The sequence below is a fragment of the Corythoichthys intestinalis genome, chromosome 5 (genome assembly GCF_030265065.1).
Source record: "Corythoichthys intestinalis isolate RoL2023-P3 chromosome 5, ASM3026506v1, whole genome shotgun sequence".
Lineage (NCBI taxonomy): Eukaryota > Metazoa > Chordata > Actinopteri > Syngnathiformes > Syngnathidae > Corythoichthys > Corythoichthys intestinalis.
In genome coordinates, this window is record NC_080399.1 from 56104198 (window position 1) to 56126921 (window position 22724).

The following is a 22724-nucleotide window of genomic DNA, read 5'->3' on the forward strand; positions in this document are numbered from 1 at the left end:
TTTCTGTTGGATCTTGCCCCAGATTGCTGGAAGCCCCAGCATCAAATTATCGCATGCGTCAATCATTGTTTAACTTCTTAAACAGTTGCTGTGGCTACTCAATGTCTGAGGAGATGGAGTGGGTTTGAGTGGATTTACTCAATGAAGCGGTTAATAAAGACAAGCATTTTTATACTTTATTCTTGTTTTAAAAAACAAACAAACAAACAAAAACTACTGGAGACAAAATAGCAGAAGAGACTCCAGCGTTGCAATTTCGTAAAGTCGAAATCAAGTAAGTCGGGTATGTTTTAACCTGGGCACTACCTGTATTCTAATGTCAAACTGTCTGAAATACCTCATAAAAGGGTATGATGAAAATAGTGATATTTGAGTCCTTTTTTTACAGAAATCATTACATTTCGGTTTTGTGAAATCCTAGGGCTATGGAAAGTTTCTGGATACGTGTTTTTATTGAGATGGATTAATCAGATCAGTTTACCATCTACAATTTTATTTTTTGCGAAAAATGAATTATTTACAGGGCCCGGCAGTCTACTCCACTCGTAATACAGGGTGATTAAAAAAGAATGACCCTACTTCATGATCAGATATTTTATGAAGAAAAAATATCAAAAAGTAAAACTTATAGCAGCGTCACGGGGAAAATGATAAGGGCCGTTTACATGGTGATGCCGTGACACCAAGACGCAACAATTGTGTTGCAGATTGGTGACGGCGAAAACACAAACTTTTGATTTCAGCCTCCAAAGCAGAACGATTCGAATGCGTGGTTTGCTCCGCAACCTTATGAATGGAACGCTCTTGCTCAAATGACATCAGCACTCGCACACATCACTTTGGGCATGCGCAGTCGCTACTACTAAACATTCAAAACTGCAAACATGGTGGAACGTCAGATTTAATTTACTGTTTTTGTAATATTTTTACTTTAAATATATTTGGTGGTTTTGTGTCTTTTGAGGTAAAAGAAAAAAAACGTGTGGACGCCATTGCGTCGAGTGGGCGGTAATGTTGTCTTCCGGGCTGAGGAGGTTATTAGCTGTCGCCTTGTAAAACTGCACTGCCCCCTAGGGCCTGGCATGAATACAACATCATTTTTTGCGACATTGTTCGAATGGAGCTGGCACCATGTGAATGCAAACACAAAATGTATCGTGTTCTCGGAGCGTCACCATGCAAATCACCCTATAGAAAACTGGAAAATTTGATCTTTTAAACACCCACTTCCTCATTGTTTCATACATTTATTGATCATGAAATTAGGGTAATTTTTTGGAATCACCCTGTACAATGTGAACTAAAACCGCATTGGAGGAGTATAATCCTCCATTTTATCTTTAGGCTCAAACAATCTTCTTTGCTCCTGTGTTGCAGAGTATCAGTGGGGGTGACGGGGAACCCCAAGAAAGAGCTCCCATCTCCTCAATTCTGTCATCCAAGCCGTCGGTGGCTTCATCCACAGACATGCTGCACAGCAAGCTGTCGCAGCTCAAAGAGTCCAGGGAGCTCTATCAGCAGGAACACAAGGCTCAGTCCCGCTCGCCGTCCAACACGCACACCCGCTCGGCCTCGCCAGCAGCCAACCTGGGCGACCTAAAGAAACGTCTGGAGCGTATAAAAAACAACCGGGAGTAGGAACACAGGAATAGTATCATCTGTTGATGGAAACTAGCCTTGTTTTAGGGCAGATTTTGTGTTTCTCCTCCAGTTCTGTTAGATGGACCTAAAAAGCATTTGGAACTTGAACTCAAACGTTTTTCCTGTGTATAATGTTCATTTTCATTCATTTTTTTAAATGTGGTGTTCATCTGTTTACTAGAGCTGCATTTAGTTACATTGTATGCAAACTAATGCATCCCAGAATTTACAGCTGTCTCAATTGAGACAACCGGATGTTTTTATTCTTTGATTAAAAAGTTACAAGACTTTCTCTTACCACAGATCTTTGGTGTTTCTAGGCTGTTTAACCACTGCTTTTATTGTGGAGGACAAGTTGCACTGTTAACCCTAGTCATGTTTTGTCGCCATACATAATGTGCAGAGCCATACTGCTGTGTTGAAGTGGACTAGAAAGTAAACCCTAAAATATCCATCAATTTTCTACGTCGCTTATCCTCACAAGGGTTGTGGTTCAGCTGTGGTCTATCCCAGCTGACTGATTGGCAGGGTAGACCCTGAACTGGTCGCCAACAAATCGCAGGTTCTAGGTTTTACTAAAAGATGTAAAGCAAAATTGTAGATGTGTGATCCGGGAACGTTGCAAAACTTTTAAAAACAAAAGTTATTTAAATGTTTTATTATTCATTTTAGTCTGTGAATAGAACATTTTCCATCAGGCTTCTGTGAATAGAACATTTTCCATCAGGCTTCTACGTACTGATTAACGTATAGCTGATTTTGACAGTGCGATTTTAAAAAATAAGACTGAAGGCTAAAGTCAGTGATTACGGCACTTCAGGGATAATTTCCCATTCTCACTACACTACAGAAATGAATGACCACAAACTACGATTGTGGTTTTCTCCATAGACCTGCCTTTGCTCTGTTGAAACTTAATGCCACGACCCCCTTCCACTCACTCCCTCAGCGACCTACCGTAAACGGTTTCACCCCAAACGTGGGCACTGTGAGTACCTGTAAATACTGTTTGTATGTACTAATGTAATGTCCTTGTTTAACGCCAAGACTTCTTTGGAACATGAGTCCAGAGCCAATATTAATGTTAAGAAATGCGCTTCAAACCAACTCTTTTATGTTGAGCTATTCATCGCAACGAAGGAATTTCTCGCAGCCTGGACTGAAAAGAGCATGGCATTACATCCGTGGTTCTTTTTATTTTTGTCGTGTAAATAAAGTTTGCATTGCATAAACATGCTTATTTGAGCTGGATTTTTTTCGGTGCTTTTTTCCCCACCACAGATATTTGTGTTGAGCATACTTGGTGTTGCAGTAGGCCTACAGTACAACTAGATCAGTCGATCATACAGAGTATGAAAAAGTATCAACCTTTGGGAATTTCTCACATTTCTGCTTAAAATTACCATCAAATGTGATCTGATCTTTGTCAAAATCACACAGATGTAAAAACTGATCTATACCCAAACATTTATAGGTTTTCATATTTTAATGATAGCATGCAAACAATGACAGAATGGGGGGAAAATAAGTGAACCCTCTGCCTAAGAAGGCTTAAAGAGCAATTGAAATCAGTCTTTACCAAACAAGTCAGGTGTGTGCCCAATCACTGATGAGTGGTTTAAAGCTGCCCTGAAACACACACTTGGTAAGAATTGTCTTGATCAGAAGCATTGTCTAATGTGCATCAAAAGAGCTGTCTGAAGACCTGCAATCAAGGATTGAGTCGTATAAAGCTGAGATAGATACAAAGAAGGATACAAAACCACCTCTAAAAGTGGATGTTCATCAATCAACAGAGAAGTTGTCTACAAATGGGGAGAGTTTGGAACTGTTGCTTCTCTTCCAATGAGTGGCCGTCCACCAAAGATGAAGCCAAGAGTTCAGCGCAGAATACTCAGAGGTTAAAAAAAGAACCCTAGCGTGTCTGCTAAAGACTTACAGAGATCACTGACACAGCCCAATATCTCTGCACACTTCAACTATATGTAAAACTATAGCCAAGAATGGTGTTTATGGAAGGACTCCACGGAGGAAGCCATTGCTGTCTTAAAAAAAAAAAACATTGTTGCTCGTTTAATGTTCACAGAAAGGCACTTGGACACTCACCAGAAGTTTTGGCAAAATATTTTGTGGACTGATGAAACCAAAGTTGAATTGTTTGGGAGCAACACACGACGTCGTGTGTGGAGGAAAAATGGAACAGCTCACCAAAATAACAACTCAATCCCCACCGTGAAGCATGGTGAAGGGAACATCATGATTTGGGGCTGTTTTCTGCCTCAGGGCCTGGACAACCTGCAATCATGAATGGAAAAATGAATTCAAAAGTCCCGGCTTCTGTCATTGTTTTCATATCTTCATTAAAATATGAAAACCTGTAAATATTTGGGTGGTTTTAGTTAAAGCAGACAGTTTTTTCTCTGTTGCAAGAGGTGGGTAGAGTAGCCAAAAATTTTGCTCAAGAGTAGCGTTACTTCAAAATAATATTACACGAGTAAAAGTAGTCATCCAAAAAATGCGCTCAAGTACAAGTAAAAAGTTTCCAGTGAAAAAAATACTCAAGTATTGAGTAACATTTTGAGTAACTGCTTTTTTTGAAAAATGGTATTTTTTTTCTCTCAGCACAAACTTATCTATATGAACAGTTGTTAAGATACTGTACAATAACCCATTACATAACCACAATAAGCCAAAGGGAAAAAAATCATTAGGAAAAGAAGGCAGTAATGAAGTCAAGCGTCCAAAGAGCATGAGTGCCCTGCCCTCTAATGGAGAAAATAGTTCCTAGTTTGACTAGTGAACACTATAGTTCCTTCATAGTTACTATTATGAAATTAAAAGGATCATATCTCCAGTTTTCCGTGGTCAAGCGGTGGCAAATAAAAAGGAGCATCACAATTTAGTGTTAAGAATACCATTTAATGTATTATTAAACACTGATAGCGTCAGATATTTAAAGCAATGAGTTAAAATATTAACACTTTCCAAAGAGTAACTCATCCATGAGGAGGAGAGGATCCATGAGAATTATGTAAACTCAGAAATAGTGTTGATTTTAACTCTGAGTTAGATTAACACGTGTGATTTTACTGTGTAATGTATATTTTTGGAGTATGAAAAACAGTATTCTACACATACTGTGCTTATTTTACAATATGTACACAATATACTCAACAACAAAAAAAAAGTCATATATAAAATGATGTACACAATACGAATCAGATGCTGATAGAATTCAGCCATTCACAAAATGAACACAAACGCTTGCGGTAGTCACACTTCCTCTGCATTCCTCACAACAAACATTTGAAGTCAACTGCAGTGCAAGCGAGGAAGGATTCTTTTCCAGTCATGTTCTTAAGAAACATTGATTTCTTCACTTTCTGACTCTGATTGTTTACTGGAATCTGACGGCGAGGATCGATGGTGATGCTGATGATGACGACGGGGCAGATTTGTCTCCTGACCCTCCAACTGTCCTTGGCTGGTGGTCGCCATCCTCTCCAGCCCGCTGTGGCAGAAGGTGCTACCCACATCCGTGAGGTCCGGGTGAGGGTTGGTTTTGGTGGGGAGGGTCTGCTGACGGCAGCCTCCTGTTGACAGCAGCTCCCTTTCTTTGGAGTTCCTCCATTTCATTCTACGGTTTTGAAACCAGATTTTCACCTGTATAGGGAGAAACTCTTGTGGTGAACTGTTTTTTTTTTTTTTTTTTTTTTTTTTTTTACATCTGCGTTCTCTCGTTTGTTCTAAGGAAAATTACCGTAAAATTCAGACTGTAAGCTGCTACTTTTCCCCCCTCATTTTGAATCCTGCAGTTTATAGTTCAATGCAGCCTTTTTTTTTTTTTTTTTTAATTCATTTGGGTTAATAGGTAACGCGTTATTTGACAGTGGCGTTATAAGACTGTCATAAGACCGTTATGACACTGTCATGAGCAATAATGAATGCTTATAGCAGATGTCATGAAATGTCATCCGGCAAATTATGTCACCAACTCCATTTATGTCCAGGATCTTTTACCACCATTCAAAAGTGAGATAATTTGCCGGATGACATTAAATAACATCTGCTATAAGCATTCATTACTGCTCATAACACTGTCATATCATAATTATGATTCTTATGACAATCCTATGGCGCCACTGTCAAAAAAAGCGTTACCAAATACCATAAATAGCAATTGATGAAACAACTGGAACAGTAACTGAAGATATAATTAGCACAGAACATGGGTTTTGATTGTTATTTACATCCGCCGCGCTGCAATGCATGCTAGGAGGCATGTTGGATGACAACAGTGTTGACAGCAGGTGACAGCAAAGTTTACTATCTCCCCCAGGGAAGCAGTGATGGCCAAATGAAGCTTCTTGAAGCAATTAAGCTTTGCAGCTAATTGGTTCAAAGCTTCATGGTGGTTCATTTGATCTTCTGACAGTTTTATGATGCTGCGGTCAACTTAAGTGTTACAGATTTATATCTTTTGGTGTAAATATCCCATGGAGGACAGCTGCAGCTTATTGTCCAGTGCGGCTTATCCATGAACAAATGTCGTTTTTGCATCAAATTTGGTGGATGGCGGCTTATAGTCCAAAAATTACGATATATAATTAAAAAAATATATATATTATTAGGATGGCAACCCACACACAGTACTTAGAGAAAACACACAAAATAAGATTGAGGGGAACATACCAGGTCTACAGGCTGCCCAAATTTGAAACACAAACCACATTACTGTGAGGCAGACACATGAACCACGACAACACTGTTGTGCTGCCCTAATTTGATTATACTGCAATTAAAACACTTGTTTTTTGTATTTGATTGCTCTCTACTTCCTGAAAGTTTTTCATGTGCGTTCTATCAATTAATAAATTGCAAGTAACAATGACAAGTCCTTATATCCTAGTGTTTAAATTAAGATAAGTGAACTGTATTGGGAAAATTTTATCTTTGAAGGAATTCGTTTATAATCTGCATTCATCGAGGATTGATAACGTGTCTCACTTGCCGTTACTCGACCACCAGAGAGCGTTATTGGACTATTGTATATCAGTTTTGAAAAGATCAAAATTGTGACACATCACTTAAAAGGGAAATTACTTAAGGTCAATTTCTAAATTTGAAGGCCTTCACTATTGCCCCCCCATTCTAGCTGAATCGTTTATTGTTGAGCTTTTATAAAATAAATAAATAAATAAATAAATAAATAAAAATGCGTTAGTTGTCACAATATGGAGGGGGATCGTTGTCAGTGGTAGAATGTGATGAGGTAAAAGTATTTCATTACTCTACCAAATTAAGTTTTTGTGTATCCGTGCTTTACTTGAGTAGATTTATATCAAATATAAAGAGATACTTTTTACTTTTACTTCACTATATTTCACAGCAGCTATCTGTACTTTTTACTCCACTACTTTTCCAAATTGTCGCTTGCGTTACACGTTACTGTTGTTTGTTTTCTTTTTTTCCCCCCTCATTTTGAATTGATAGTTTTGTTTTCATGCTTCCGGTGCAATCGATAAGTCCCGTGTAACTATCCCGTAACTGAGCACTAGAGGCAGCAACACGAGTACAAACAAGATTAGGCAGGTAAACTATTGACCAATAAAAACCACCTCACTCTTGTACAGTAGGTGGTGGTATGCATCTAATAGACGCTTGCAATCCGCCACTAAGCTCAATTTTGGAGTTTTTGAGCTCGTTAAGCTTCTGTTTACAGTGCAGTCAATTTTATTGCTTGTTTTTTCCATTCTGCAAAGTTTTAAATAAAATTGAGCAGTCAATTAATTTTGTGGTTCTTTCTTTGAATATTGACTCGGATCTCTATGAATGTATGTATATATATATATATATATATATATATATATATATATATATATATATATATGGTGAGGACCAGAAGTATTTGCACCCCTTGTGATTTTGCAAGTTCACCCATTTTGAAAATAGGTCTGAAATTTCAATCATAGATGTGTTTCCACTTATAGAGACAATCTAGACAAAAAAAAAAAAAAAAAAAATCAGAACTCACATTGTATGATTTTTCATGTATTTATAATTTACTGTGGTTCAGAAGTCTTTGTACCCCTGAGAATCAGCAATAATTATCTCTCTCCAAGAGTTGTCTGTCTACCTTAAAAAAATTCCACTTTTACTCCGTGAGTAACAACCCACCTACCACACGTTTGAGGTCATTATTGTCACCTGTGCACCCCACAGACAGTCATAATCCAACTTCTACCATGGGCAAAACCAGAGAGCTGTCCAAAGACACCAGAGAAAAAATTGTTTAGCTCAACAATGCTAGAAAAGGCTATTGGACGGTTCGAAAGCAGCTTGGTGAGAATAAATCAACAGTTGCAGCAATTGTTAGAAAATGGGAAAGGCTAAACATGACTGATAATCTACCTCGGACTGGGGTTCCATGTAAAATCTCTCCTTGTGGGGCATCACTCATGATAAAAAAAGTGAGGGCTCAGCCTAGAACTACACGGCAGGAGTTGGTCAATGACCAGATGACAGCTGGATGCACAGTTTCAAAGGCTAGTGTCAGTAGAACCTTACAGTGCAATTAAAATCATGAATTGCTCAGAAGGTTCACTTGTTGAAGCCAGTACATGTGAAGGCCTGTCTGAAGTTTTCCAGCGACCATCTGAATGATGCAGAGGGGTCAATTGGAGATAGTCATGTGGTCAGATGAGGCCAAAGTAGAACTTTTTGGTGCTTGAGGTGTGTGGAGAAAAAAGAAGGATGAGTACAATCCCAAGAACTCCATCCCCACTGTGAAGTATAGGGGTGGAAACCTTGTGCTTTGGGGCTGCTTTTCGGCAAAGGGGACAGGACGACTGTACTGTATAAAGCAGAGGCCAAATGGACAAATGTATCGTCAGATTTTTAGCCACAACCTCCTTCCCTCACTCAGAGATTTGAAGATGGATCTTTCAACATGAAAATGATCCGAAGCACACAGCCAAGCTGAACAAGGAGTGGCTGAGTAAAAAGCATATCAAGGTTCTGGAGTGGCCTAGCCAGTCTACAGACCTCAATTCGATACAAAATCTTTGGATGGAGCTGAAACTTCGTGCTTCTCAACGACAGTCCCGAAACCCGACGGATCAAGAGAAGATTTGTGTGGAGGAATGGGCCAAAATCCTGTTTCCATATGTGAAAACCTGTTGGAGAACTACAGAAAGCGTCAGACGTCTGTAACTGCAAACAAAGACTTCTGCACTAAATATTAGCACAGATTTTCTCAGGGGTACAAATACTTATGAACCTCAGTAAATTACAAATAAATTATTGCAAAATCATACAATGTGAGTTCCGAATTTTTTTTTTATAATGTCTCCATGAGTGGAAATGCATCTATGATTAAAATTTCAGACCTATACCTATTTTCTAAGTTGGTGAACTCGCAAAATCACAAGGGGTGCAAATACTTTGGCTCTTCACTATACTGTATATATAATAATAATAATAATATAATAATATTATAAGTATATATAATACATACTTATAATATTATTAATATATATGTTTGCATCGGGAGAAAATACTTTTACTTGTTATTTGTAAATTTTAAAGTAAGTACTTTGTACTTTTACGTGAGTAATTTTTTTTCTTAGATACTGCTACTTTTACTTAAGTATTTTTTTTTTTGCACCTGTATCTGTACTTTGACTTATTTAGAAAAAAGTGAGTACTTCACCAACCATTGATGGTTGTTCCGCCATAGACAGTTTAAAGAAATTTATATTGTCTATGTACAGGCTGAAGTGAAATTGTTTTACAGCAGTTCTTACTTGTGTACATCTTACATAAGGAAAAAAAATAAGGCAAAATAAGAATCTTGCGTATTTAGAGTGCAGACCCAATGTCTGTCATAACTGTGCTTAGTTCATGCAGTGAAAACTGGGAAAAAATGTTGATGCTCAATTCTGAAATCGATTTAATTTTGCATTGAAAACCTCTGAATGAGTTCTTGAGTGCAATACGTTCTTGTTTTACACAATAAACTTTTCTGGTTTGATGTGTTATGTGTCTTTTGAAGCAGCAGTGTAAACCTACTATATTTCAATTGTAATATTATGATTTAATACTGTTAATGTTCCTTCTTTATTAGGCTAATTCAAAGCACATTTCATTCACAAGATTGTCATCATTTTTGAAGAATATCCTATTAAAAAAACAAAGTGAAAACCTACCCTGCCATAGAGTTGGTTATCACAATGTCAAAGAAAGAGTTGAAAAATGGAAAGGATTTCATATCCAACCCAAAACCATAAGCTTCTATGTTATAAATGAATGATGATTCACAAATGTGCTGATGGGAAGATATTTATAAAAGAGTAATATGTCACCAGAAGTCCGTTCTCCCTTACATAAGAAATAATAAAACAATATTGGCTAGAATAGATGCACAAACTTGTCTTTGGTACTGTATGTACTATACCTGTGAGTCTTTGAGTCCCAATTTACTGGCCAACTTTTTCCTGTCTGGCTTGCTGATATACTTCTGCTTCTGGAAAGTTCTCTCCAGGGCCTTCCTCTGAAGATCTGAAAAGACAGCTCGTCGCAGCATGCCCCGCCTAGGCTTCCCTCTGGGGGCAAGGGGCCATGAAAAGGTTCCTGGGACAGGGACCACAGAGGAGGAGGACGCTGAAGCGACAAGTGGTAAAAACAGAATTAAGTAGCACGATGGAACACTCGCAGTACATCTGCTCTTGTAATTGTTGTTTTTCTTAAGAACTAAACTAGCAAACTATGTGACAATGTATAAAGAGCAATACCCCCCCCAAACAGAAAATACAAATCAAACCATACATGCAAACACAAAAAATCATTAACAATAATATTGATTATCAGGACTTGTGCTGATCATTTTTATAGATGCGAAAGAGTTCATGTTTTTAATTCATTTGTTTGCTCGTGTTCAAGCTAACCAATCTAATTTTGTAGAAATAACAACTTTGTATAACATTTCTTTTTTTGAAGAATGTAGCTTGTTGCTATGTTTATTTTGTGTTTTATTTTATTATTTTTTTTTTTTTATCCAGAAAAGCACATTTTATTTATTTTTTACCTTTAGAGCCCAGTCCATTTTTTAGTTTGGTCATTCTGTATTTAAATTCAAGTACAGTAATAAATTTGCTTCTTTTTGTGAACATGCCTGGTGTGACAATTTAATTGAAATTTACATAGGCACAGAGGTAGGTAGAGCAGCAATTTTTTTTTTTTCCCAACTCAAGTAATAGTAGCGTTATAATAGTAGCAAAATAATATTACTCAAGTAAAAGTAAAAGTAGACATCCCCAAAAATTTACTTAAGTAAAAAGTAGTGAAAACAATACTCAAGTAATGAGTAACATAACTGCTTGTTTTTTTAAACAATGGAATTTTTTTTTTCTCACCACAAAGTTATCCATATGAAATATATACGTATATACTGTACTATGATGTATAACATAACCACATTATGCCAAAGAAATTCAGTGGTATGAAAAAGTATCTGAACCTTTTGGAATTTTTCACATTTCTGCATAAAGTAATCATCAATTGTGATCTGATCTTTGCCAAAATCTCACAGATGAAAATACAGTGTCTGCTTTAACTCAAGCAACCAAACATTTATAGGTTTCCATATTTTAATGAGGATAGTATGCAAACAATGACAGAAGGGGGAAAAATAAGTAAGTGAACTGTCACATTTAATATTTTGTGGCCTCCTCTTTGGCAGGAATAACTTCAACCAGATGCTCCCTGTAGCTGCAGATCAGTCTGGCACATCGATCAGGACTAATCCTTGCCCATTCTTCTTTACAAAACTGCTGTAGTTCAGTCAGATTACTGGGATGTTTGGCATGAATCGCTGTCTTTAGGTCATGCCACAGCATCTCAATGGGGTTCAAGTCGGGACTTTGACTTGGTCACTCCAGAACATGTATTTTGTTCTTCTGAAACCATTCTGAAGTTCATTTACTTCTGTGTTTTGGATCATTGTCTTGTTGCAGCATCCATCCTCTTTTTAACTTCAACTGTCTGACAGATGGCATGAGGTTTTCCTGAAAAATCCCCTGATAAACTTTTGAATTGATTCTTCCATTAATGATTGCAAGTTGTCCAGGCCCTGAGGTGGCAAAACAGCCGCAAATCATGATGGTCCCTCCACCATGCTTCACTGTGGGGGTGAGGTGTTAATGTTGGCGAGTTGTTCCATTTTTCCTCCACACATGATGTTGTGTGTTCCTACCAAACAATTCAACCTTGGTTTCAACAGTCCTCAAAATATTTTGCCAAAACTTCTGTGGAGTGTCCAAGTGCCTTTTTGCGAATATTAAACGAGCAACAATGTTTTTTTTTAGACAGCAGTGGCTTCCTCTGTGGAGTCCTCCCATGAACACCATTCTTGGCCATAGTTTTACATCCATACATGTGCCAGTGATTTCTGTAAGTCTTGATCAGACCCTCTAGGGTTCTTTTTTTACTCCTCTGAGTATTCTGCACTTAACTCTTGGTGTCATCTTTGGTGGATGGCCACTCCATGGGAGAAAAGCAACAGTGCCAAACTCTCTCCATCTGTAGACAACTTCTCTGACTGTCGATTGATAACATCCAGACTTTTAGAGATGGTTTTGCATCGTTTCCCAGCTTTATACAATTAAAAAATCATTGATCGCAGGTCTTCAGACAGCTCTTTTGACCAAGTCATGATGCACATCAGACAATGCTTTTCATCAAGACAATTCTTACCAGGTGTGTATTTTATAGTGGGCAGGTCAGCTTTAAACCACTCATCAGTGATTGGGCACACACCTGACTTCAATTGTTTGGTAAAAATTGGTTTCAATTGCTCTTTAAGTCTCCTTAGGCAGAGGGTTCACTTACTTATTGTCCCCCCCTTCTGTCACCGTTTGCATGCTATCTTCATTAAAATATAAAAACTTACAAATGTTGTGGTGGTTTTAGTTAAAGCAGACACTGTTTTTTCACCTTTGTAATTTTGACAAAGATCAGATCACATTTGATGGTGATTTTATGTATAAATGTGAGAAATTCCAAAAGGTTCAGATACTTTTTCATACCACTGTCCAAGAAAAACAAAACAAAACAAAACAAAACAAAACAAAACAAAACAAAACAAAACAAAACAAAACAAAACAAAACAAAACAAAACAAAACAAAACAAAACAAAACAAAACAAAACAAAACAAAACAAAACAAAACAAAACAAAACAAAACAAAACATAACAAAACAAAACAAAACAAAACAAAAACAAAAAACCATTGAATTCCAGTGAGAGAAAAAAAATCTACAGAAATTAAGCATTATTTGCCCCAACAGCATGAGTGTCCTCTAGTCGAGAAAACATATTCCTATTATGAAACTAAAAGGATCATATCTCTGGTTTTCAGTGGTAAATCAGTGCCTAATAAAAAGTGGGAGAGAGATTAAAATCTGCGCTTTCGAGTCATGTTGACGAGGGCGCTCTGTGTCAAATACTTAATTTTTTACGGTGCTTTAAAGACGCCACATAATTGAACAGGCCAGCGTGATCATAGAACGACAAGCTTGAGTCTGACTGGTATAATGGAGTCATGTTGTTGACACGTCTCATTGGTGAAACTGGTTGAGTCACTTTTGGCGTCTCAACCAAAAAACAAAAAAGTAAAATCTAATAGTTTATGTAGAATAAAGAGGAAAAGTGAAACAACGAGCGTATCCCAAAGTAGCGGAATAAGAGTAGCGTTTCTTATTCACTAATCTACTCAGGTAAAAAGACTTAGTAAAACTACTCTTAGAAGTAATTTTTTCTCAAAAAGTTACTCAAGTAAATGTAACAGTAAATATTACTACCCAACTCTGCATAAGCGCTATATACTGTATGTAAATACCAAATATACACCAACTTGCAAAGGCTCTCACATTTGCAAAACACACGTGATGTTTTCCATTCAAATCACTCTCCAAACTCTAAAAAGGTTCCGTTTTTCCTTGGTTGCCCTTCCTGGTTGGTCGAGTAGTGCTCCTGCTGTCAACAATTGCAAGTCAGTCTTGACTCGACCTCAAATAGAATTGTCCTCCCTGAAATGTGATGTTTAAAAGTCCAATTTGTCAAGTGGTGCAAACAGAGCCGATGCTAATGAGACCGGCTCTCCAAAGCGCAACTCACACTACCTCTAATGAAGCATGAAGGGGGATTGTATAGGCTGCAAATGCATAGAGAACGCTGATTGTGTTTCAAAGAATTGAGTGGAGAAGGCTGTCGACATGCCAGTATATTACAGGCCCATTAAAGGCAGGTCAGTATAATGTGCTACTGTTAAAAGGCTTCAGATGCTGGCATCTTAGAGATGTTGCTTGTTATGTACCTACCTTCATAGCTAGTGGTGATCTTATATGAGTTATCATATCACAATGTCATCCACTAATTAGTTTTACATTTGTTCTCATGGCCGGAGTGACAATTTGTAAAAAGCTGCCTTAACGCACAGCAGTATGTAGAAGTGTTACGCATACTGTAGAATTATAAAAACCCTTGAAGCGTGCGTGTGGGTGTGGTGGGGGGGTTGTTGGGCTCCTATTGGTCACGGTACTGGGAGTTTTGTGAGCAAGCAGAAGAGCTTGGTGGGAAAACGACAGCGCGTGAAGAGGCACTGAGTTCCCGAGCTGGGAAGCTACCCGCCTCACATTTAAACCATGACAAACGGCACTAATATATATGGAGCGTGACAAACTAGACTAATTTGTAGATAACAACAACTGGTGCTAATGTCAGCAGTCAGAGTGCCCCCTAACTTGACGGGGGTATCCTGATGCTAAAAGGCTGACAATGTCTCAGAGGGAAATTGAGAGGACTCGCAATTGACTGCACTTAATAAAATTTATGATTAGTTGTAGCTTTTAAATGCTTTTTAAACAATGAGGTGTGAATCAAAACGTGAGCATGAGCAAAAAATTGTCCTAAACTTTCATCAAATTTATTTTACCTCTCCATACTAATAGATTCCTCTCTGAAGATTTTGCATTAAAAAAGGTAATACAATTTAGTGGATGAAATGGTGGACTTTTATTAGAAAAAGGAGGTCTAAGTTCGGCGAGATAAATTAGTTAGTTGTGTGGTCGGTCACAGGCAGACAGATATAAAGTCTTGCTACCATATGAAGTGGAAGTCAGTGTATGTATATGTGTATGTGTGTGTTTTTTTTTTTTTTTTAATTTACAGTGGGGCAAATAAGTATTTAGTCAACCATTAATTGTGCAAGTTCTCCCACTTGAAAATATTAGAGAGGCCTGTAATTGTCAACATGGGTAAACCTCAACCATGAGAGACAGAATGTGGAAAGAAAACCAGAAAATCACATTGTTAGATTTTTAAAAAATTTATTTGCAAATCATGGTGGAAAATAAGTATTTGGTCATTACCATCTCTTTGTTATGTACCCTTTGTTGGCAATAACGGAGGCCAAACGTTTTCTGTAACTCTTCACAAGCTTTTCACACACTGTTGCTGGTATTTTGGCCCATTCCTCCATGCAGATCTCCTCTAGAGCAGTGATGTTTTGGGGCTGTCGTTGGGCAACACGGACTTTCAACTCCCTTCACAGATTGTGGGGTTGAGATCTGGACACTGGCTAGGCCACTCCAGGACCTTGAAATGCTTCATATGAAGCCACTCCTTTGTTGCCCTGGCTGTGTGTTTTGGATCATTGTCATACTGAAAGACCCAGCCACGTCTCATCTTCAATGCACTTGCTGATGGAAGGAGATTTTCATTCAAAATCTCTCGATACATGGCCCCATTTATTCTTTCCTTTCCACAGATCAGTCGTCCTGGTCCCTTTGCAGAAAAACAGCCCCAAAGCATGATGTTTCCACTCCCATGCTTCACAGTGGGTACGGTGTTCTTCGGATGCAATTTGGTATTCTCTGTGTTTCTACCAAAAAGGTTTATTTTGGTTTCATCTGACCATAACACATTCTCCCAGTCCTCTTCTGGATCATCCAAATGCTCTCTAGCAAACCGCAGACGGGCCTGGACGTGTACTGGCTTCAGCAGGGAGACACGTCTGGCAGTGCAGGATTTGAGTCCCTGGCGGCGCATTGTGTTACTGATAGTAGCCTTTGTTACTGTGGTCCCAGCTCTCTGTAGGTCATTCACTGGGTCCCCCCGTGTGGTTCTGGGATTTTTGCTCACCGTTCTTGTTATCAATTTGACACCACGGGGTGAGATCTTGCGTGGAGCCCCAGGTCAAGGGAGATTATCAGTGGTCTTGTATGTCTTCCATTTTCTAATATTGCTCCCACAGTTGATTTCTTTACACCAAGCGTTTTACCTATTGCAGATTCAGTCTTCCCAGGCCGGTGCAGGTCTACAATTTTGTCTGTTATCCTTCGACAGCTCTTTGGTCTTGGCCATAGTGGAGTTTGGAGTGTGACTGAATGAGTTGTGGACAGGTGTCTTTTATACCGATAATGAGTTAAAACAGGTGTCATTAATACAGGTAACGAGTGGAGCTTCGTTAGAACTCGTTAGAAGTTAGACCTCTTTGACAGCCAGAAATCTTGCTTGTTTGTAGGTGACCAAATACTTATTTTCCACTCTAATTTGGAAATAAATTCTTTAAAAATCAAACAATGTGATTTTCTGTCCCCCCCCCCACACACACACATTCTGTCTCTCATGGTTGAGGTTTACCCGTGTTGACAATTACAGGCCTCTCTAATCTTTTCAAGTAGGAGAACATGCACAAATGGTGGTTGACTAAATAGTTATTTGCCCCACTGTATCTTCATTTATTTTGCATGCAATGAAAAAACACAAAAGAGAATGAAATGTTTTTTTTTAAAAAAATCATTATCATTTTACACAAAACTCCAAAAAAGGGCCGGACAAAAGTATTGGCACCCTCAACCTAATACTTAGTAGCACAACCTTTAGACAAAATAACTATGAACAACCGCTTCCGGAATCAATCAAAAAGTTTCTTCCAATACTCTGCTGGAATTTTAGACCATTCTTCTTTGGCCAACTGCTCCAGGTCTCTATAATTTGAAGGGTGCTTTCTCCAAACTGCCATTTTCAGATCTCTCCACAGGTGTTCTATGGGATTCAGGTCTGGACTTATTGCTTGCCACTTTTGAAGTCTCCAGTGCTTTCTTTCAAACCATTTTCTAGTGCTTTTTGAAGTGTGTTTTGGATCATTGTCCTTCTGGAAGACCCATGACCTCTGAGGGAGACCCAGCTTTCTCACACTGGGCCCTACATTATGCTGCAAAATTTGCCATGCACATGGTCAAGCAGTCCAGTGCCCAGTGCCAGAGGCAACGAAGCAGCCCCAAAACATCAGAGAACCGTGTTCTTTTCTTTAAAGGCTTCATTTTTTTTGTTGATGCCTTTTCCCCAAAAAGCTCTACTTTTGTCTCATATGACCAGAGAACATTCTTCCAAAACCTTTTTGGCTTTCTCAGGTAAGTTTTGGCAAATTCCAGCCTGGATTTTTTATGTCTCCGGTTCAGAAGTGGGGTCTTCCTCGATATCGTACCATAGAGTCCCTTTTAATTCAGACGCTGACGGATAGTACGAGATGACACTGTTGTACCCTTGGACTGCAGGACAGCTTGAACTTGTTTGGATGTTAGTTGAGGTTCTTTATCCGCCATCCGAACAATCTTTTGTTGAAATCTTTTGACAATTTTTCTTTTCTGTCCACATCTTGGGAGGTTACACAGTGCCATGGGCTTTACACCTATTGATGACACTGCACATGGTAGACACAGTAACATTCAGGTCTTTGGAGATGGACCTGTAGCCTTGAGATTGCCCATGCCTCCTCACAATTTTGCCTCTCAAGTCCTCAGACAGTTCTTTGGTCTTCTTTCTTTTCTCCATGCTCAATGTGGTACACACAAGGACACAGGACAGAGGTTGATTCAACTTTAATCCATTTTAACTGGCTGCAAGTGTGATTTAGTTATTGCCACCATCTGTTATATGCCATAGGTAAGTAACAGGTGCTGTTAATTACACAAATTAGAGAAGCATCACCTGGTTTTTCAAAGAGTGCCAATATTTTTTTCTGTCCCATTTTTGGAGTTTTGTGTAAAATTACCGTATAATATTTTTTTCCCATTCTCTTTTGTGTTTTTTAATTGCAAGCAAAATAAAGGAAGATATTACTACCAAAGCATTTGTAATTGCAGTCATTTTTGGGGAGAAATTGCGCATTATCTGACAGAATTGCAGGAGTGCCAATACACCGTAGGTTTGTGATCTTTCGTGGTGTGATAAGGTAGAATCGAGACACCAACCATTAAGCCTAGTTCAAATCAAAGATTCACATCTGTTGGCAACTTGCAACTTTAGCATTGAGACATTAATTATGACCTGTGACCAAAGCGTATGCTGTACTCTGGCTTCAGCTGATTTGCGAGTGGCAAAGAAATGCATTTTGTTGTTCAGTTGTATTTGTTTCAGGGTTGCAATGTCAGATGGATAGCACCAAACAGTGCTGATAAAAATATTTCAAGGCAAAATGAAAGCAAGGCATGGCAGCAATATTGCTCTGCATGAGATGTGGAAGTCAAAACTTACACTTTAAGACACAAAAACAACATTAATTAACGGAATTATTTCTAATTGATTTATGGATAAAAATACAGGGATAAAACCTCATACTGATGCTGAATCAATCCCTCTAAATATTGTCATAAGTTAAATCAAATTTGCAGATTAAATTGCTAGTAGTTAAGAACTTGTAATTGTTGGCGTGTGTGTGTGTGCGTGTGTGTGTGTGTCTGTGGGTGGGTGCAGTGACATTTTAACACAGCCTGCAATCGAAAGACTCATGGTGGAGACAGGATTAGATTCAAAAATAGGCTATTGACAATGACATACTTGTCTACAGACTATTTGTATTTTTTGTTGACAGAGGTCAATTCTGTTTAAAAGCAGTACTTTTTTATTTTTTATTTAATGGAAATCAAACTCTAGTTGTATATCAATGAAACAGTAGTTTTTAACTTTGTTTTTTGGTAGAAGGCACAATTATTATTATTTAAAAAAAAAAAAAAAAAAATGTTCCTGAGAAGAGATAAATGTTATATTTTTGGCTGTTTAATCATTCATTTTACTTCTTTTTCATCTTTATTCATTCATTCAGTCATGTATTCAATATCTGTAATGTTTATTTCATCACGGGTTGCCAGAGCTTATCCGAGCTGACTTTGGGCAGGAGGCGTGGTACGCCCTGAACTAGTTCCCAGCAAGAACCATTTACGTTATCACTCACACCCATGGACCATTGAAGTGGTCAAACAACCTACCATGTATGTTTTTCAGATGTAGGAGAAGAGGTGAGTACTCAGAAAACCCAGACGGTCAGGGGGAGAACATGCAAACACCGCCACAATACCACTTGTGTTATATGTTCAGGCTGTTAGTAATATTAGGTTAAAAGCTAATATAAATATTATTTACCTAAATAAGCTTTCTTATATGAAAAGAAAATGTGTATGATAACATTGGGTCAAACGAACTGTATTGTGACTTTGTTGTTGCCTTAATAATAAAACCCTTGTCACTATTAGGGGTATTGTGTTTTAATTGATCATTTTATATAAGTTAAAATGTATTTGTCTAGGCCACTTATATCATACACATATTAATGGCACAATTATGATGAAACTAATATTGAAAAAAACAACTTTTGTCAGTGCATAATTTCCCCTTCCAAATGAAGATTTTGGTTTCTAGTTAATTTACAAGAAAAAGAAAGATGTGAAAAGGGGACACAAATTGATATCTAAAATGAGATTAATCAAGATGATTATTTATTTATTTTTATTTTGTTTAATTGTGACCCAAAGCAAGAGTCAAGTTGAAAAGTTGGTTAAGTCTTACCTGTGAAATAGGAAGTTCTGATGAAAGGATGGAGACTTGCATCCAAGAATGGTAGAGGAAATGATTTGGTCTGCAAACTGTGGACTGGAGGAGATGAGCAACCTGGAATACATCAACATAACACTACATAAAATTTTCAGAAATCTCTATACCATGTATTTATATTCAGTTTGAAGTTTAAGGTGTTACGGCTTCCCTCCAAGTTGGTTATGACTGTGAAGCCATATAAAGTCAGTACACTATTATTTGCATCCTGGCCCGTGCATCAAATCTTTATTGTTGACTTTTGTCAATGTAAATTGATAATTTGGAGAAGAGATCTTGCTATTATTTCTTTATAATTGGGGCACGTAGTGTGGCAGACTGGATCTAAAATGTTGCTATTGATCACCAAAAGTCTACTGAAAGCAATAATTGATTGTGTTAATATGTAATATTACTATTAAGACCTTAATTATACACTGGGAAACACCTTCATTTTTTAAAAATTGTTTTAGGTCTGCCAACTAACTTTAACTTATTTTTTGAGTGCGGAATCCTAAAATAGATCTTTGTTTTTTCTCTATCATGTCAAGTATTTGAATTATCGATCTCCCGTTTCCTAAAAAATGTACAAAACACTTTGCTTAACATACAGTATGTGCTTATATTATAAACGGTTAAAATATTTACATACAATGACATGAAAGAAACTATCATAACTACAACATTTAGGACTAATATATTCTTAAAGAATATACGTATATATATATATATATATATATATATATATATATATATATACGTGTGTGTGTGTGTGTGTGTGTGTGTGCGTGTGTGTGTATATGTGTGTTATTATTATTATTATTATTGAATTGGCCACCCCAAAAAAAGTTTAAAAAAAACGTTTTGTTTTATTGGTCCCCAGTATTACAAGACTAAACGATACAGCAAAATGGATTTCTATTTATACAGTATATTCAGAAAACTGAAACCGATCTTGGCATAATAACTACAAATTTAATGAATGAAAAACAAGAATTAAAATTGTGGGGAAAACATTATACTTTTATTATTTTACACATTTAAGCTAAATGAATTTTTATTGTACAATACAGTATTTAAAAAATCTTACAAACTTAAATAGAGTATAAACAATACAAAATACAGTATAAGCATCATGAACTATGCCAATATGCACTTCTGTACTAAAGTTCATTATTCATCAATGTAAGGAGATTCTTACCACCCCTTGTGGACGGTGCTAGTATGGCACTGACGCCGAACTTCAAACAATTCGAGGCCGGACACGCGGACTGCGGGGAACCGCCGCTGTGGTTTGGCTGCCCGGAGCACTGAAACACAGAGCGGGCAGTGCTGGGTCCCGACGCCCGGGATGAGGCGCCCTGCTCCGGGCTTAGCGAGAGGACGTCGCCGGGGTTTGCGGCCGAGAAGGTCCGCTGTATGTAGTTGTACGCAGGTTGGCTGATTCGGAGGAGATCTTCCACGCGGTAGCCCGAAGGCAGTGACCGGGGGACAGGGCAAGTCAGAGCGGCCGGCGGACGCAGCAGGTCCGGGTAGAGATGATGCGACAAGGCGCTGCAAGGAAACATCATGACTAGCCCCTAGCTGCTCACACCAAACTTTTTCTGTTTTTGTCTTGATTGCGGGTAATGACACGCTGGACTACTACTTGATGCAACCTGTTGGTTGGTGATTGCTTTTAACTTTTATAGAATCAACTTTGGCTCACAAATTCAACGCCCAGCCCATTGTCAGTGTTGATGAGGCAGTCAGGTTTATGACCAGGGATTGGTCAACACGTCTCTGCTACTGGCCTGATTGGACTTGAGACCAACAAGTGGGGGACTCCACCTCCTTCTCCTTCAAACTTTTGGAAATCCAACAATAGTTTGTCTGGGAGAAGTTTATTTGTATGATGAGATGGTTAGAAGACAAAAGACAAGATTTCAAAAGTATACATATACAACCGCAACTTAAACCTTTCAGGGAAAGTGGTCACTACAGTCATCAGCTATTCAAAAGTTGACACTTTATAACATTAACCCTTTTTAGGGCAAATGACAATTTTTGCTCATTTAAAGACACAAATAACAGCAATTATTATGGTATTTAAATTATTAATCGTTGTTGTAGTGTGTTGCACATGTGTTATAATTCATTTATAAATTAATACAAGGTTAATACAAATTTATGAAATTAAAATAAAGACAGAAATACACCCTTTTCATAGTATTTGACTCATTGCATGCCATTGATGGCGCTAGTCGTCCCTCCCAGTCAAAACGGATTGGACGTTTGTTGCCATCAATGGCAGCCAATAAGTTAAATGACTGCACTGTTTTTAATTTTTTTAAGTAGTTTTTTATTTTATTTTTTTTTTTAAACAAAATATTAGACATCAATTAATGATTCTAAGCTAAAGATGACATTGTGAATAATAAATATAATTACTCACCTTCTTTTTATGGCCGGGTTGAAACAAAAGCGGTTGCGCGACGTCTGTAAAACGGGGATTTCCTGGGTAAAACAGACACATTTAAAATGGTTCAGGGGCTAAATGAATGAATGAATCTGCTATGGCAGCATATACCTGTAGACATATTGTTCTATCAAACACAACAGTTCTTTGGCTTAAAATACAGCAGTTTATTTTAAAGAGGGGCGCAAGAGCAGAAATTGCAGTATTTAAAGCCAAAAGAACTGTTGTGTTTTATAGAACAATATGTCTATATGCTGCCATAGCAGATTCATGGTGCATTAAGCCCCCGAAGTATTTTTAATTTGTCCGTTTTACCCTGAAACCCCCCGTTGACAGACGTTTACAGACGTCGTGCAACTGCTTTTGTTTCAACCTAGCCATAAAAGTAATTATAATATTTAAAATGTCTGTCATTGTTAGCTTAGAATCATTAATTGATGTCTAAATTTTAGTTAAAAAAAAAAAAACGACTTAAAAAAATTATTCTCTCGCATATTTTAAACTTTTAAACGAATTACGTCACAATGAAAAATTTGGCGTCTGTAAAAAAGTCACGGATATCTACCTCATAATTATCACTTAATGGTATTTTTTTTAGATGATAAATAATCCATCCAAGGAAAAAAAAAATCTGAAAAATAACGTTTAAAATGGTAACTACTACTCCTTGTTGTCTGCGATTTCTGCATCGCGACCCT

General features: G+C 37.7%; 2 protein-coding genes across 5 annotated transcripts in view; one reads left to right on the forward strand and one right to left on the reverse strand.

Moving 5' to 3' along the window:
* ckap5 (cytoskeleton associated protein 5) overlaps positions 1-2873 on the forward strand; it is an 80643-nt gene extending 77770 nt beyond the window's left edge. For all 4 annotated transcript variants that reach the window (XM_057835892.1, XM_057835894.1, XM_057835895.1 and 1 more), the window contains one exon: positions 1378-2873. In XM_057835892.1, the coding sequence (XP_057691875.1) occupies positions 1378-1638 (261 nt within the window). In that variant the 3' untranslated portion in view covers positions 1639-2873. The remainder of the gene's footprint in view (positions 1-1377) is intronic.
* A 1718-nt stretch (positions 2874-4591) lies between these two features.
* On the reverse strand, positions 4592-21213 carry LOC130915812 (homeobox protein DBX1-B-like). The gene is made up of 4 exons (XM_057835919.1): positions 20770-21213; positions 19545-19646; positions 10097-10302; positions 4592-5304 (listed from the first exon to the last, which is right to left on the reverse strand). The coding sequence occupies exons 1-4, from the start codon at positions 21137-21139 to the stop codon at positions 4999-5001; spliced, it is 984 nt and encodes a 327-aa protein (XP_057691902.1). The 5' UTR covers positions 21140-21213; the 3' UTR covers positions 4592-4998.
* Between the last annotated feature and the right edge of the window lie 1511 nt (positions 21214-22724).

Bases quoted from the DNA above. Each gene is read 5' to 3' on its own strand.
- LOC130915812 (XM_057835919.1), bottom strand. From the start codon at position 21,139: ATGATGTTTCCTTGCAGCGCCTTGTCGCATCATCTCTACCCGGACCTG. The intron at 10,303-19,544 runs GTAAGACTTAAC...TTGTCGCTTCAG, and splicing joins CAGAACTTCCTATTTCACAG to CGTCCTCCTCCTCTGTGGTC. The intron at 5,305-10,096 runs GTATAGTACATA...CTCCCTATACAG, and splicing joins TGGGACTCAAAGACTCACAG to GTGAAAATCTGGTTTCAAAA.